The sequence below is a fragment of the Chelmon rostratus genome, chromosome 17 (genome assembly GCF_017976325.1).
Source record: "Chelmon rostratus isolate fCheRos1 chromosome 17, fCheRos1.pri, whole genome shotgun sequence".
NCBI classification, from domain to species: Eukaryota; Metazoa; Chordata; class Actinopteri; order Chaetodontiformes; family Chaetodontidae; genus Chelmon; species Chelmon rostratus.
Window position 1 is genome coordinate 13301641 of NC_055674.1, and position 12660 is coordinate 13314300.

The window sequence follows — 12660 nt, forward strand, 5'->3', positions numbered from 1 at the left end:
ACCGAGTTCAAGATGACTCATCAGAAATATTTTTATGTTTTACAGGTAAATAAAACAAAGATTTTGATATAAAATGCTGATATTTAATATTAAAATCATTTTTGACACCTATTTAGCCAACACAGGGATACTGGGTTCGAACTTGGAGAATCTGTTTTTATTGGCATTATCTTTGAATATAAGATTACTACCAGCAGCCAATTAGCTTAGCATTACGAATGAAATCAGGGGGCTATAGCTAGCCTGGCCTTTTACAGATGACAAATTAGCCTACTCACATCTCTCAGTCTACTAATTAGCACATTCTGTCTTTTTGGCTAATCCCTACAATAAATAACAAAGATTTAAAACAACATTTTGCCTTTTTATGGGAAGTAGTCAGCCGGACTATTTGTTAGCTCAGAATACTCTGTTCTTTGTTAAAACCTTTAGAGCAACTATTACTGCTACTATTACTGTACCAAATAATACTATTAACACTCATTGATTAATTCCAGTAATTTGGTTTGAAACTAGCTTGTACTGTCAACCCAACACTTCCTTCACACTGTCTTGTGCTGTGAAATGTGCATTACACTGAATTTATCAAGATGACAGGTAAACACAGAGTGTCAGCAGCAAACGAAACGAAACCAGACCAGAAAACAAGCCGTCTCACTAAAGCATGATCAAGTAAAAAACAGAAACGTCTGTCTCCTGTATAAGCCTGGTTAAAAATAACGGTGTAAGTAAAGTTATTTGAAAATTTACAGCATTTTTTAAATATAATGACTTTATTATTTAGTATTATACTGAGGTCTTACATAATTACATTAACTAATGCTTTGTACAGTGCAGCCAAACTAGTTACAGTACAAAGAAATACACAACAAACACAAATGCAGAGCTGTGTGATGAATGCTGTATCTAGTCCTCTCTCACTACTTTGCTCCTATGGTGCTCGTCACAAATGTCTCAGTCAGAGAAGGAAGATCAGCAATACAGATGGGAAATACCAATCAATACAAGGTCCAGGAGTAACTGTCCCATGTTCCAACAAGGTGGGTCAGCTTGAAAACTCAAAGTGACAGCTGGCCATTCACCACAGGTTTTGAAGTTAAAGTCTCACTACCGGGTTCCCCAATAACATCCACCTGGACAGGCTGCTGAAACGATACCACAGACACAGAGATTAAGGATGCAATAAGACAGAATGGCAAACAGTATCACCGATGAGCTTAACAGAAAACTGTGTTGCTCTAACTGAGGGTTATAACCCTGGGGCTCGGTTCTTTCCTGTCTGTTACATAAAGTGAGATTCTTCTCTGGAGGTCACATTTTCACACAGAATAAAGGAAGACATTAAGGAGACAACACACTGAGCACAGGGGGGTGGTGCTGATGGCACTTGTACACGTTTGGTCTGGCTATGGTCCTAAAGTATACATATAATTATGAAACGTGTTCCTAAGTATGACTTTCAATGATAAAACAATTGTACGTTTTAACATGGATATATTGCCTTCTGGCTTTGGGACCAGCTTGGTCCCGATACTGAGCCTAAATGGCTCAAATAACTGTGATGGGCTCAAATCAATCTCTGAAAATTACACCTGCTAGAAAATGTAATAAAGAAGAATGTATGTCTTTATTTAGGAGTTACCACATGAATATTGTTTGCACCATACCTGACTGGTCTGCATCTGTCCATTTTGTGTGGGATTTCTGGGTGTGAAAATAGGATTGTTGTCTTCCTTGGGTGCCTTCTGTCTACCTCCCATCTGGTCTGTCGCACCAACACCGTTTGGTTTGTGGAAGCAGAGGACCTTCTGGAAGCTCTGCTTGAAGTTGTCAGAGAGGAAGCCATAGAGGACTGGGTTGGCGCAGGAGTTGACGTAGGTGAGGATCACCAGGAAGAAGTAGACTGTTGTTTTGTTTTCAGGGATGATATGAATCAGGTTGACGATGTTGGTGGTGAAGAAGGGCAGCCAGCACAGTACAAACACCAACACGATGATCACCACCATGCGCGTCACCTTACGTTCCGACTTACGCCGCTTAGTCAGGCCCACACGTGCACCTGCTGACCTCACCTGAAAGTGAGATGGTTGGATTTGTGAGATTTGAGAAGAGAAAAATAAATTAAAATAATAAAATCCAGAGGCCATTTTTTATCTGTTCTATTACCTTGATGACAATGAGCAGGTAGCAGAGGCAAATGACAACCAGAGGACCAAAGAAGCCCAGGATGGATGTGTAGAGGATGAAGACAATGGACCACAATTCATGAGGCTCAGGCCAGGTTATGTTGCAGGTGTTAAACTCCTCCTGTACGTGTGAGTAGATTGTAACCGGCAGCACAATCAGAAAGGACACAACCCACACCATGGTATTAAAAACCTTGGCCACCTGTGGCTTCCGCCATTTGGCGCTGCGGATGGGATGAACCACAGCCAGGTAGCGATCAATGCTCATCACCGTCAGGCAAAAGGTGGAGGCGAACTGGCTCATGGCATCAGCCGTCATGCACACCTTGCAGAAGAAATCCCCATACGGCCAGTACGAAAGCACACTATTCGTGCCAAGGAAGGGAATTCCCAGGATGTAGAGTTCATCCGCCAAGGCTAAATTGAGGATGTACATGTTGGTTACTGTCTTCATCTTGGCGTAGCGAACCACCACATAGATGGCCAGCGTATTACCCAGAATACCCACAATGAAGACAATGGTGTAGACGACTGCAGTGACCACGTCGAAGGGCATTGGCGCAGCCACATCCGACATATTGGGGTAGCCGGGGTAGGGCTGGGGGGGAGACATGCTGATGTTCTCAGATAGCGACGTCCAGTTGTAACCGTCCATGTTGAAGGAGGCAGTTGGATTACAGTGGGAAAAAACTCATGAGAGAAAAGACAGACACAAATTTCCGATTATTTTATGGGATATTTAACAACAATTCATACTAATAAAACAGTTACGTTATGTCTGCCTCTTGAAACGTACACATTCACAACACATTGCTCTCAGGGCAAGAGGCCCATATTACCAGGAGTGAAGAGAAACTTTCCACTGAATTGTCTGTGCATGTGGACGTTGCACTGAATGGAAAGTTGCACTTTAGAAGATGACAACGTTTATTAAGCAGGTAATACTGTCACTTTCACTGTCACTGTCATTGGATTAGATTAGATTAGATGACAGAGAGAAAAACCTGCAGGCAAGTGGCAAGTAGCCCTCACCCTTAAGAGCAGTGATGTTAATCTTAGCACTGCTGATGTGCGTTTTTTGGGCAAAATATATGCAGCAAAATGTATTGAGTTGGCATAATAGTTCTCTAGTTTTGTGAAATCTACAAATGTGTATTAATCTTGGGGTTTAACAATATTCCATTGTACTATATTTCACAATATAAAAATGTGATGATATGCAACTGAAAATTCAATCACAATAGGTTAATTGAGGTAGGTGGCATACACATAAGGATGACTTTACTGCTGCTTGCTTTATTGCTCTCCTGCGTGCAGTTATATTCAGCTGCTAATAACAGCAAGAATGTTCAACTCCAGTCGTCTTTGCCTAAAATGCCTCATGATCCTTTCGCATCCTGTTCCTTCACAACTTTGCATTGTTTTTGCTGCATTCAAATATTTACTTTGACTTTAATATACTTAAGCAGAACAGGCAGAGAAGCACTTGCTTTGTTATTGATGGACAGCTGGAGTGTTTCAAGAATGTTGATTTTTATCTTAATGAGGACATTTTCATATTAAAAAATGTTGAATCACTTCAGTCTCTGAGAGAACTAAACTAAGAATAAAGATATCATGTGGTCTGGAGGTTGCGAATTTATCTGTAATAGACATATATCTATGGTCTGCAATGAGAGCGATGGCGTCCTAATAATAAATTTATGCTGTCATGGTGAAAGTGGCCAGCGGCTACCAACTGTATATGTCCTTACCTGGTGCTGTGGGTGACCTGAATACAAAAATAATCTGATAACTGTCAGCTGTCAGACGTTGTGACCCGAGGCTGTGGAAATGTGTTGCACAAATAAATGGTCTGACGTGCAGAAGCACTGAACCGCGCTTCAAAACACGGGAGTGACGCGCAGCCCGCAGCATGTTGTTGAGAACACAAACACCTGAAGCCCGCGTCCACCTTCAGGCTGCATGGCGCTTGACATTTCTTTGTCCAGCAAACTATAACAGCTGTGGTCCGCAGTCACGAGAGCCACTGGAAGCGTTCACGCGCATGACTCATCTCAGTTTGATAAATACAACTTTAAGGCTCGTGACACTTTTTCCAAAACCGCGGAAACTGTGCTTCACTTCCTCTGATGGAGAACGAATGACAGCAAACCTGCGATGATAGTTTTATGAAATAGCTCCAAACTCATCTATGATCTTGCTTTTAATTAATTAATTGATTGACTCATTATTTAAGGATTTTATTGATTTTTATCTGTATATTTGTTTTTTTAATATTTTTGTTTTTTTGTAAAGCACTCTGAGTTAAATTTTATGATGTGAAAGTAGCTATATACATACTTTTAATAATAATAATAATAATAATAATAATAATAATAATAATAATACGTGATAAAAAAAACATGTACATCCCTATCTTTCTCAAAATTTAGTAAGAATTAAAATTTCCTGTCATAAACACTCTGTTTTCTAGTGTATGCGGTTTCATTAGTTGATGGGATTCAGCCTACCTGTGCGCTCCTGTGCGCTTTATCCCCTCCACTATCCGGTGGCGTGATGCGCGTCTCCCGCGGCACTCATGCGCTTTTGGAAATGTGCACTGTCTCTGAGGTCAACTCTGCCGCTCTTTCCCCCCGTTGCTTGAAAGAGAAACCACCTCACACTAGACTCTTCATCTTGAGGCATTTTTTTGATGTCAGCACGCTCAGATTTCCATGGTCAGAGGCGCTGTGTCGATCTGCCAGGATTTGCCGTTCCGGAGGAAATCCTGCGCTCTGAGAGGTGCGCTGGAGAGGAGTCACACACAGGGTCACGTCGTACCTCCACGCACTGCCAGTATTTATGTGGAAAACGCCACCCCGCCTTTTGGATGCGAAAGTCCCACCCATGGGTGGTTGTAATCACTTCACGGCTAAGACCAGTTTTTCGTGGAAGAGCTCAGGTTGTAGCCCTCTTTTCCTGTGCAGCACAGGCTTTTATAGCTATTTCAGTCAACCATAAAGTGATTCTAACTTCAGAGACATGAATGGAGTAATGCCCAGAAAGAGCCTGGGGAATAGATCACCTTGATGGTGGCCTGGGGCACCTGAGACAGAGGGAGAGAAATTAGGCTGAAATGGAAAAACGGTGCAGGGAGGATGAGGTTTCGCACTGGGGGAGACATTTGATGGTAATTGTCTGGGAAAGCTGCCTACTTTTAAACCATTAACTTCATGTTGTTGTCATCGAGGTCAGTGCAGCGTTAACAACAGGCTGACACATAAACAAAAGAAATGCCTCACTCATGTCTGTTTCTGGCCCGTCTATAGGGAACAGGTACAGGTGTGTTCGTGCAATCCATGCACCGCCATGCGAGTGTGTGTGCATGTTTACAGTCTTTTACTCCATTCCTGTATTTTCCATCAGTCTGCAGCATCAAAGGAGGTTAGGAAAGGCCAGTGGGAAGTTGATGATGTCTTATTCTTCATGGGCCCCGTTTGACCGGTTCTAAGCAAACCAGACAGGAAGAAGAAAACACTGTCACCCAGCTGTGTGTAAAGGCTTGCCCTGAGGGGACAGCGGTGTGTGGTGGCGCTCAGGATGCCAGGATAATGATATGGCTCATTTACAGTGTGCTTTCTCCAGTGTGGGCAATACTAGCTCTCATTTTCAAGGTTATAGTGGCACAAAAAACACAAATTAGGTACACCTAGCCACAACTGATGCAGTCTGACACAACAGCACTGTAATAAATCCTGTTTTCAGTCTCCTTTCATTGATATAAAAGGGGTGGACACACATACATGGTATGAGAAACTTTAGAGCCACAGGCTGACTGGGATGTTTGATAATCCATTGACCTGCATCAGTGTATTCAAGATGGTACCATTTTCTTCAAGCTCCCTTTTTAAAATGCCACTTACAGCAGTGCATGTCCAGTAGTATCTTCAAATCAGAGCACCTAGCTCATACTTTTTTAGAAAAATTTGAAATAACAAATGTTTATTTGACACTGAATTTTGTGTCACTTCAGGCCTGTGTCTGCCAGTGTATAGAAGCAAAGCTGTCAGACTCGACAGGATTACACTGAAAATAAGCGATGAACCGTTTTTTCTCCAACTGGTTGGGTTTGCCTCCTTGCTCTCATCTTGCTCAAACGAGTCACTCTGGCTTTAACCAGTTTGCATGTGCTTCCTGCCTTTCTATATCAAGCTTCCTCTGTGGGGACATGTGCACTGAGATGATATCAGACTGGCATCAGTCACGACTTCGTCTGGCTGATGACAAAAAGCCGGCAAGGATCAATGGGAGACCTCTCTCAATGGTAACAGGAGTGCGACTTGTGTGTGTGTGGTGTTTGTGGCCAACAGGAGCTCTCAACCAAACTGAATCAATACTCCACCTTTGATCATCAAGAGGAGACAGAAAGGTGCGTGTGTGTGTGTGGGGGGAGTGTTGATTGGAGGAGAAAGAAAGGAAAAAGAAGAAGTAGGGCAACTCTGTGGCTGACACTGAGGTCAGACGATGAAATAATCGTCTCTGTGCCTGTATGGTCAGCTGATATTTTCCCTCGGCAGTCACCTGTGCACATCACTTCTGCCTACCTGACTCTTCTCTGCTTCTCAGCCACAGTCTACAGTATCTGCTACGGTATCTGAGATGAGCTGGCTGTTTGGAAAACATTGTTGACTCCTTAGTTATATTTTCAGCTTTAGAGAGCTGTCTTCATGGAGCCAACCAACATTGCTACTTATTTGCTTTCAGTTTACTTTCTGCTGTTGGCTATAAAGATGTGGTTGATTTTAGCAGGTTTGATGAAATTTAAAGAGACGCTATCACTGCTTTTTAAGTTAGTATCTAAATGGAGGAACATTAAGGGTTAATACCTTGCAGTAGCTTTTTAATTTAAGATCTAAATTTGAATAACTTTCTTTGTGACACACTGCTTCATGGCTCAGGCTGCCTTGGTTTCTGAAGGCTATAGTATACAGTATAATATGCACAGTTCTTCCCACCACCCTGCAGACCGTTGCTACTGGCTAACAGTTGCGGTCTTTGATACAAGGTGGCGTTTGTGGCTACCCTTTGGCTGCATATGTCTGCTTCGCCAGCATGAGCTGTGACTGAGCCCCGTCACCGAAGTCTGAGTTGCTGGTGTGTGATTTGGTTCTTGATGATTTGACAGAATATATCCGGGGCTGCTGAAAGAGATAGAAGTTGTCACAAAAACATCAACAATTTTGGTGATTATACACTAATTAAAACATAATTCTTATTATTACATTTCGTTTCTGCCCCTAAATCCTACACACTGGACCTTCAAGTTCAAATATACAAAAAAGACAATAAAGCAATGTTTTGTTACCCATGAACTTTTCTTAATTTTTGCTAAATCTGCATGATGCAAAATACAACTAAACAGAAACACACATTTACTCCAAGCCACTATAAACTTACGCAACAGATGAATTAAAGTCTCTGCTGTTGCACCCATGAAACAAATCGTTTCATGCAGATAGATAACACAACTCAACTCATTTGAGGTGGGTCGTACCATTTCTCATCGCATCTGGGATTTACTGCATTAGAAGGTTTGGGAGGATTTAAATTCATAGCTGGGCTCTCTTTGTAAGCTTATGATCTATATACATTTATTTAGTTTGTTTTGCATAAAAAGGTTGTTTTCTTACATTTAATGGTAGTTTATTATGCTAATTAGACCCTAATTTACAGGCCAATAACTGTGAATACAAAGCAATACGACTGTGTTTCCATTCTGATTTCACTTGTTAAATCCAACAGAAAAACAAATTGATTTGATAGAGCAGACTGGAGAACTATTTTAAGACTTCAGAACAATACGGATTAATTATTCTCCTGGAAATGCGCACACTAATTTGGAGACTATTTAAGAAATGCAAACTGAACATCATTCAAGCATCAAAACCGTTCATTAAGAGTCTCCACAGTTCCACAGCAGAAGGCATTTGAGTTCACATTCATGTCCACCCCCCCCCCCAATATGTTAATAAATATAATATTCCTGCTAACAAAGACCCTTTGTAGTTTCTCCTGAGGGGCAAATCTGAGGAATTAATTAGGAAACACTGAAAGGCTGTATGTTGTTACCTAAGTACGACCAAAATTATAACGTGTCAGGATGCCCCTTTTTAAAGCAGTTCCTGGGCAGATGAGGGGAGGATTTTCTAAAAACAGACATGTTATTAAGCATTTAGGCAAAATTTTGCTTTTATGGAAGTGACAGTGTCAGCCAGTATTTATCGCCCCCGGCTGCAGAAAAGGAAGGTCAGGGGAGCTCAAAATAACCCTCCACAAGTCAGGTGAGCATACATGAGAGAAGAGTGTTAAAGAAATTGATTATGACGGCACTTGTGTCTTAATAGACACAAAGCCTTGTGCCTATAGGTGAGTAAACATAATACATCCGTGGAGCTTCTACAAACCAGCTTGTTATTCTGGTTTAAAAAAAAGTATGTCTGTGTTGATTAAAGGAAACGCTTTTTTTCCAAGCATGGACACTTTCGAAGGCAATGAAGACTGAGTTGCAATTTTAGATTTTTTAATTGTAAGTAAGAGTGCAAATATGCAAGTGTGCCAGATGTGAACAGAGTAGTACAGATGACAGAGAATGTAGTGTTAAATGCAGTTAAGCATATTTGCAGCTCTCAACAAGATTAGTCCAGAAACATCACATTATCCAATCTAATCTGTATTCCATGTCAGACTCAGTCTGTTTTAAAACATGGGGATGTTTGATTTTATTTTAGCACATTTAACTTAGCTCTTTTAAATGTTAGGTCTTTGGCAGGCAAATCATTCTTAATCAATGATTTTATCATCCAGCATAAGCTTGATTTTATGTTTTTAACTGAAACTTGGTTAGGACAAGATAACAGTGCAGCACTTCTCCATGAGTCAGCCCCTCGAAATTTCAGTTTTATAAGTGAGGTAAGAACACAAGAGAAGAGGCGGAGTTGCCCTTTTGTTTAACGATAGCATTCAATGCAAGAAAGTCTCTTTTTTCAGTTTTAATCTTTTGAATATGTTGCATTCAATCAAAATCTGCCTGTCGGGTAGTCTTCATAACCTACAAACCCCCAAAATACAATGCAAAGTTTTCCGATGAGTTTGTGACACGACTGTCTGTTGTTTGCATTGATTTTGACTTTGTTGTGTTGATGGGTGACTTCAACATTCATGTCGATATTCCCAAAGATGGATGTGCTAAAGAACTTTTAAACATTCGGGATCATTTTGGGCTGTCTTGCACGTGACACACTCAACACATAACACAGGGCATATATTAGATTTGGTTATTTCCAAAGGGCTTAATATCTCTGAGGTTGTGGTGAGGGATGTTGCCCTTTCTGATCATTACATGTACTGAACGAAAAAAGATTATGTGTGGGGTGCCACAAGGGTCCATTCTCTGACCACTTCTTTTCAATAGCTACATGTTGCCCCTAGCTCAGATTATGGAGCATCATAGTATTTCTTATCATACTTACGCAGATGATACACAACTTTATATTTTACAGATGACTACAGTCCCTTACTTTCACTGAGTGTATTCATCAAATCAATGAGTGGATGTGCCAGAATTTTCTTCAGCTTAATGCAGAAGACAGAAGTGATTGTATTTAGCTCCAAAAATGAAAGGTTAAAGATCAGCACTCACCTTAACTCCATGTCACTGACAACAACAGATAAAGCCAGAAATCTTGGTGTGATTATTGATTCTGATCTGAATTTTAACAACCATCTAAAGTTCATTACCAAATCAGCCTACTACCACCTGAAAAATACAACCAGAATTAAGGGATATCTGTCCAAAGAAGACATGGAAAACATGTTCATGCATTTATTTTCAGTAGGATGGATTATTGTAATGGAGTCTTTACTGGCCTAAACAAGTCAATTCGACAACCACAGCTGATCCAAAATGCTGCTGCAAGAGTCCTTACAAACTGAAAAATGGACCATATCACACCAGTCCTCTGATCACTACACTGGCTTCCTGTGAGTAAAATGATAGACTTTACAATTTCACTGTTGGTCTACAAAGCATTAAATTATAGGACCAAAATATATTCTAGATTTATTAATTCCATATGAAGCATCCAGACCCCTCAGGTCATCAGGGACAGGCCTGTTGTGTTTCCCCAGAATCAGAACCAAACAAAGTGAAGCAGCTTTCAGTTATTATGCTCCTCACCTGTGGAACAATCTCCCTGCACACCTGAGGTCTGCACCAACTGTCAGTTCATTTATATCAAAGTTGAAAACTTTATTATTTGCTACAGCTTTTACTTAAAGTAAATATATCTGCTAAATTATTTTAATCGCTCTAAATGCTAAATTGCTGCATTTTACTGGCTTGTTTTTCATTTTCTTTAAAATTTTTTTTTTGTAATTCTATAGTATTTTATCTGTATTTTTCTTTTTTATTCTCTTCTAATTTCTCTCTTTCTTTCTTTCAATTATTTCTATTTATGATTTTAATGTATTTTTATGTTTCTGTAAAGCACTTTGAATTGCCTGATGTGTGAATTGTGCTATACAAATACATTTGCCTTGCCTTGCCTGATATCATTAACAATATCTTTAATCGCAGTTGGCAGTGGGCATGGTGGTGACTTCCTGAAGTCAATAATCATGTTTTTCTTTTTCAACACAAAGGCTCATTACAGCAAGCCAGCAACACAGCAAGACAGCAAACCAGAAAGTCGTCCACCACTTCCTGAGCTAATTGTGCTTTCATTTATCTTGTTATCTTTTTTATGAACCTTTACCATTTGTTGTAACAATGTTTTCCCTAATCTCCCTAATAAGGGCTAATTATTGTAAGGGATTGGCTTTCATACAGGCGGTTGCAACCTCACTGCTAGCTTTCAGTAAATTCTACACACTATACCTCTAAGGCAGCAGTTTAGGAATACAGGGCTTCAGCTCACCAATTGGACAGTAAACTATATTATAATTAGCCTTTACATGGACAGTGTCCAGTCAAGTGAAATCAATTTTATTTTAAAGAGCCCAAACACAAATCACACATTTACTGCAAGGGGCTTTACAATGTAGCATACAACACATTTTGTCCTTAGACCCTCGGTTTGGATAAGGAAACCCCACTCCCATAAAAAAAAAATGTAGTCCAAACATACAGGTGTATTCACACACACACACACACACACACACGCACACACACATTTTTCAAATATAAGGTGCAGTGAAGTCGTGCCAAATAATTTGTTGTGATTCCTTTTCACAGTGTATTCCTCTGATTGCTGCACAGTGGAATCAAAGGCCACTAATCAGAGGAGAAATTTACTGGGAGAAAATTACCACAAAAGAGGGACCAGAGTAGGTATGAGTCCGGGTGACTCATGTGCAGTTACACTTACGACTGTGGTTATCTGTTGCGCTCGCCTCAGCGGATCACAGCATGTGGCTAGACAAGGATGTTTAATGACTGTTCGGATTTCAGGGTAGTGTATGTCATTAGACTGTGCTGTTTCTGTGTCATTGTGTGACATTACGCACAGAATGATTGCTCGCCCACATGTTCATGCTAATTATATGCAGTATACATGAAGTATAGAGTATACAGACATGTAAGTAAGTAAGCTGAAACTTTTACTTAAATATTGAAGAAAAGGATCAATGGATGATGACAGAAGGTGAGGAAAGACGTTAGACTTCACATCCAGTGCATATGAAAACTAATGCTCACTTCCAGCTACTTTTACATCTCAGACATAAACAAATTGAACAAAATTAAGAAGAGCATTTATGATGCATTTTGCCAGCACTTCTCTGATGTTTGAAAACCTACACTGATTAGCCTGATAGGGTTCTACAAGCAAAGGTCAGGTTTTTTGCCTTTAAAAGAGCATACCCTCTACACCACAAGCCCAGTTTTGCCAGAACTTGAGGGGTGAAGCATCTTGTCAGTGATCGTCCCAAAGGGCTTCCACATTATTTTTTGAGGATAAGGATAAAAGGCTCCTTTTTTGATAAAAGAAACCTGAAGTGACTTTAAAAAAGAGTCTAAGGCTGTTTGGTAATAAGGAGCATTAAGTTAAAAATCGACCTGTTGTAAAGCAACATGTTATGTTTGTTGCTGATAATTTAAGTCGAGTAATTTATTTATGTTTTTGTTGTATAAGATCAGTCATGTAAATTAAGTGTAATTAGAAAATTGCCGTAAATAAACTGAGAAAGTTTGTGATTGTTGTTTATTTCATTGGTAATGTGCTGGACATAGTGTAGATCGTTGCTGTTAATGGTTTTAGCGAAGAGGCATTTTTTTGACAGTGTATTTATCAGGCAGTAACATGCAAAACAATTTTTGACAATCAAGGTAACACATAGAGATAATTTAAAGACAGTTAACTTGATTTGGCTTAAAACATGAATAATTAAAGGGCAACACTTTGCTTTAGCATTAATAAGCAGTATATCAATGTTA

General features: G+C 40.0%; 1 protein-coding gene across 2 annotated transcripts; it reads right to left on the reverse strand.

The window, feature by feature from the left end:
- Positions 1–751: 751 nt before the first annotated feature.
- LOC121620824 (somatostatin receptor type 5-like) lies at positions 752–4992 on the reverse strand. 2 transcript variants are annotated; one of them, XM_041957050.1, is made up of 4 exons: positions 4700–4992; positions 2167–2876; positions 1668–2072; positions 752–1142 (listed from the first exon to the last, which is right to left on the reverse strand). In XM_041957050.1, the coding sequence occupies exons 2-4, from the start codon at positions 2839–2841 to the stop codon at positions 1059–1061; spliced, it is 1164 nt and encodes a 387-aa protein (XP_041812984.1). In that variant the 5' UTR covers positions 2842–2876; positions 4700–4992; the 3' UTR covers positions 752–1058. The 2 variants fall into 2 exon arrangements, with proteins under 2 accessions (XP_041812984.1, XP_041812982.1); XM_041957048.1 differs by having other exon boundaries at positions 752–1145.
- Between the last annotated feature and the right edge of the window lie 7668 nt (positions 4993–12660).

Excerpts from the sequence above, each read along its gene's own strand:
- LOC121620824 (XM_041957048.1), bottom strand. The coding sequence starts at position 2,841 with ATGGACGGTTACAACTGGACGTCGCTATCTGAGAACATCAGCATGTCT. Across the intron at positions 2,073-2,166 it reads ACCTGCTCATTGTCATCAAG|GTGAGGTCAGCAGGTGCACG; the intron begins GTAATAGAACAG and ends TCTCACTTTCAG. Across the intron at positions 1,146-1,667 it reads GACAGATGCAGACCAGTCAG|CAGCCTGTCCAGGTGGATGT; the intron begins GTATGGTGCAAA and ends GTATCGTTTCAG.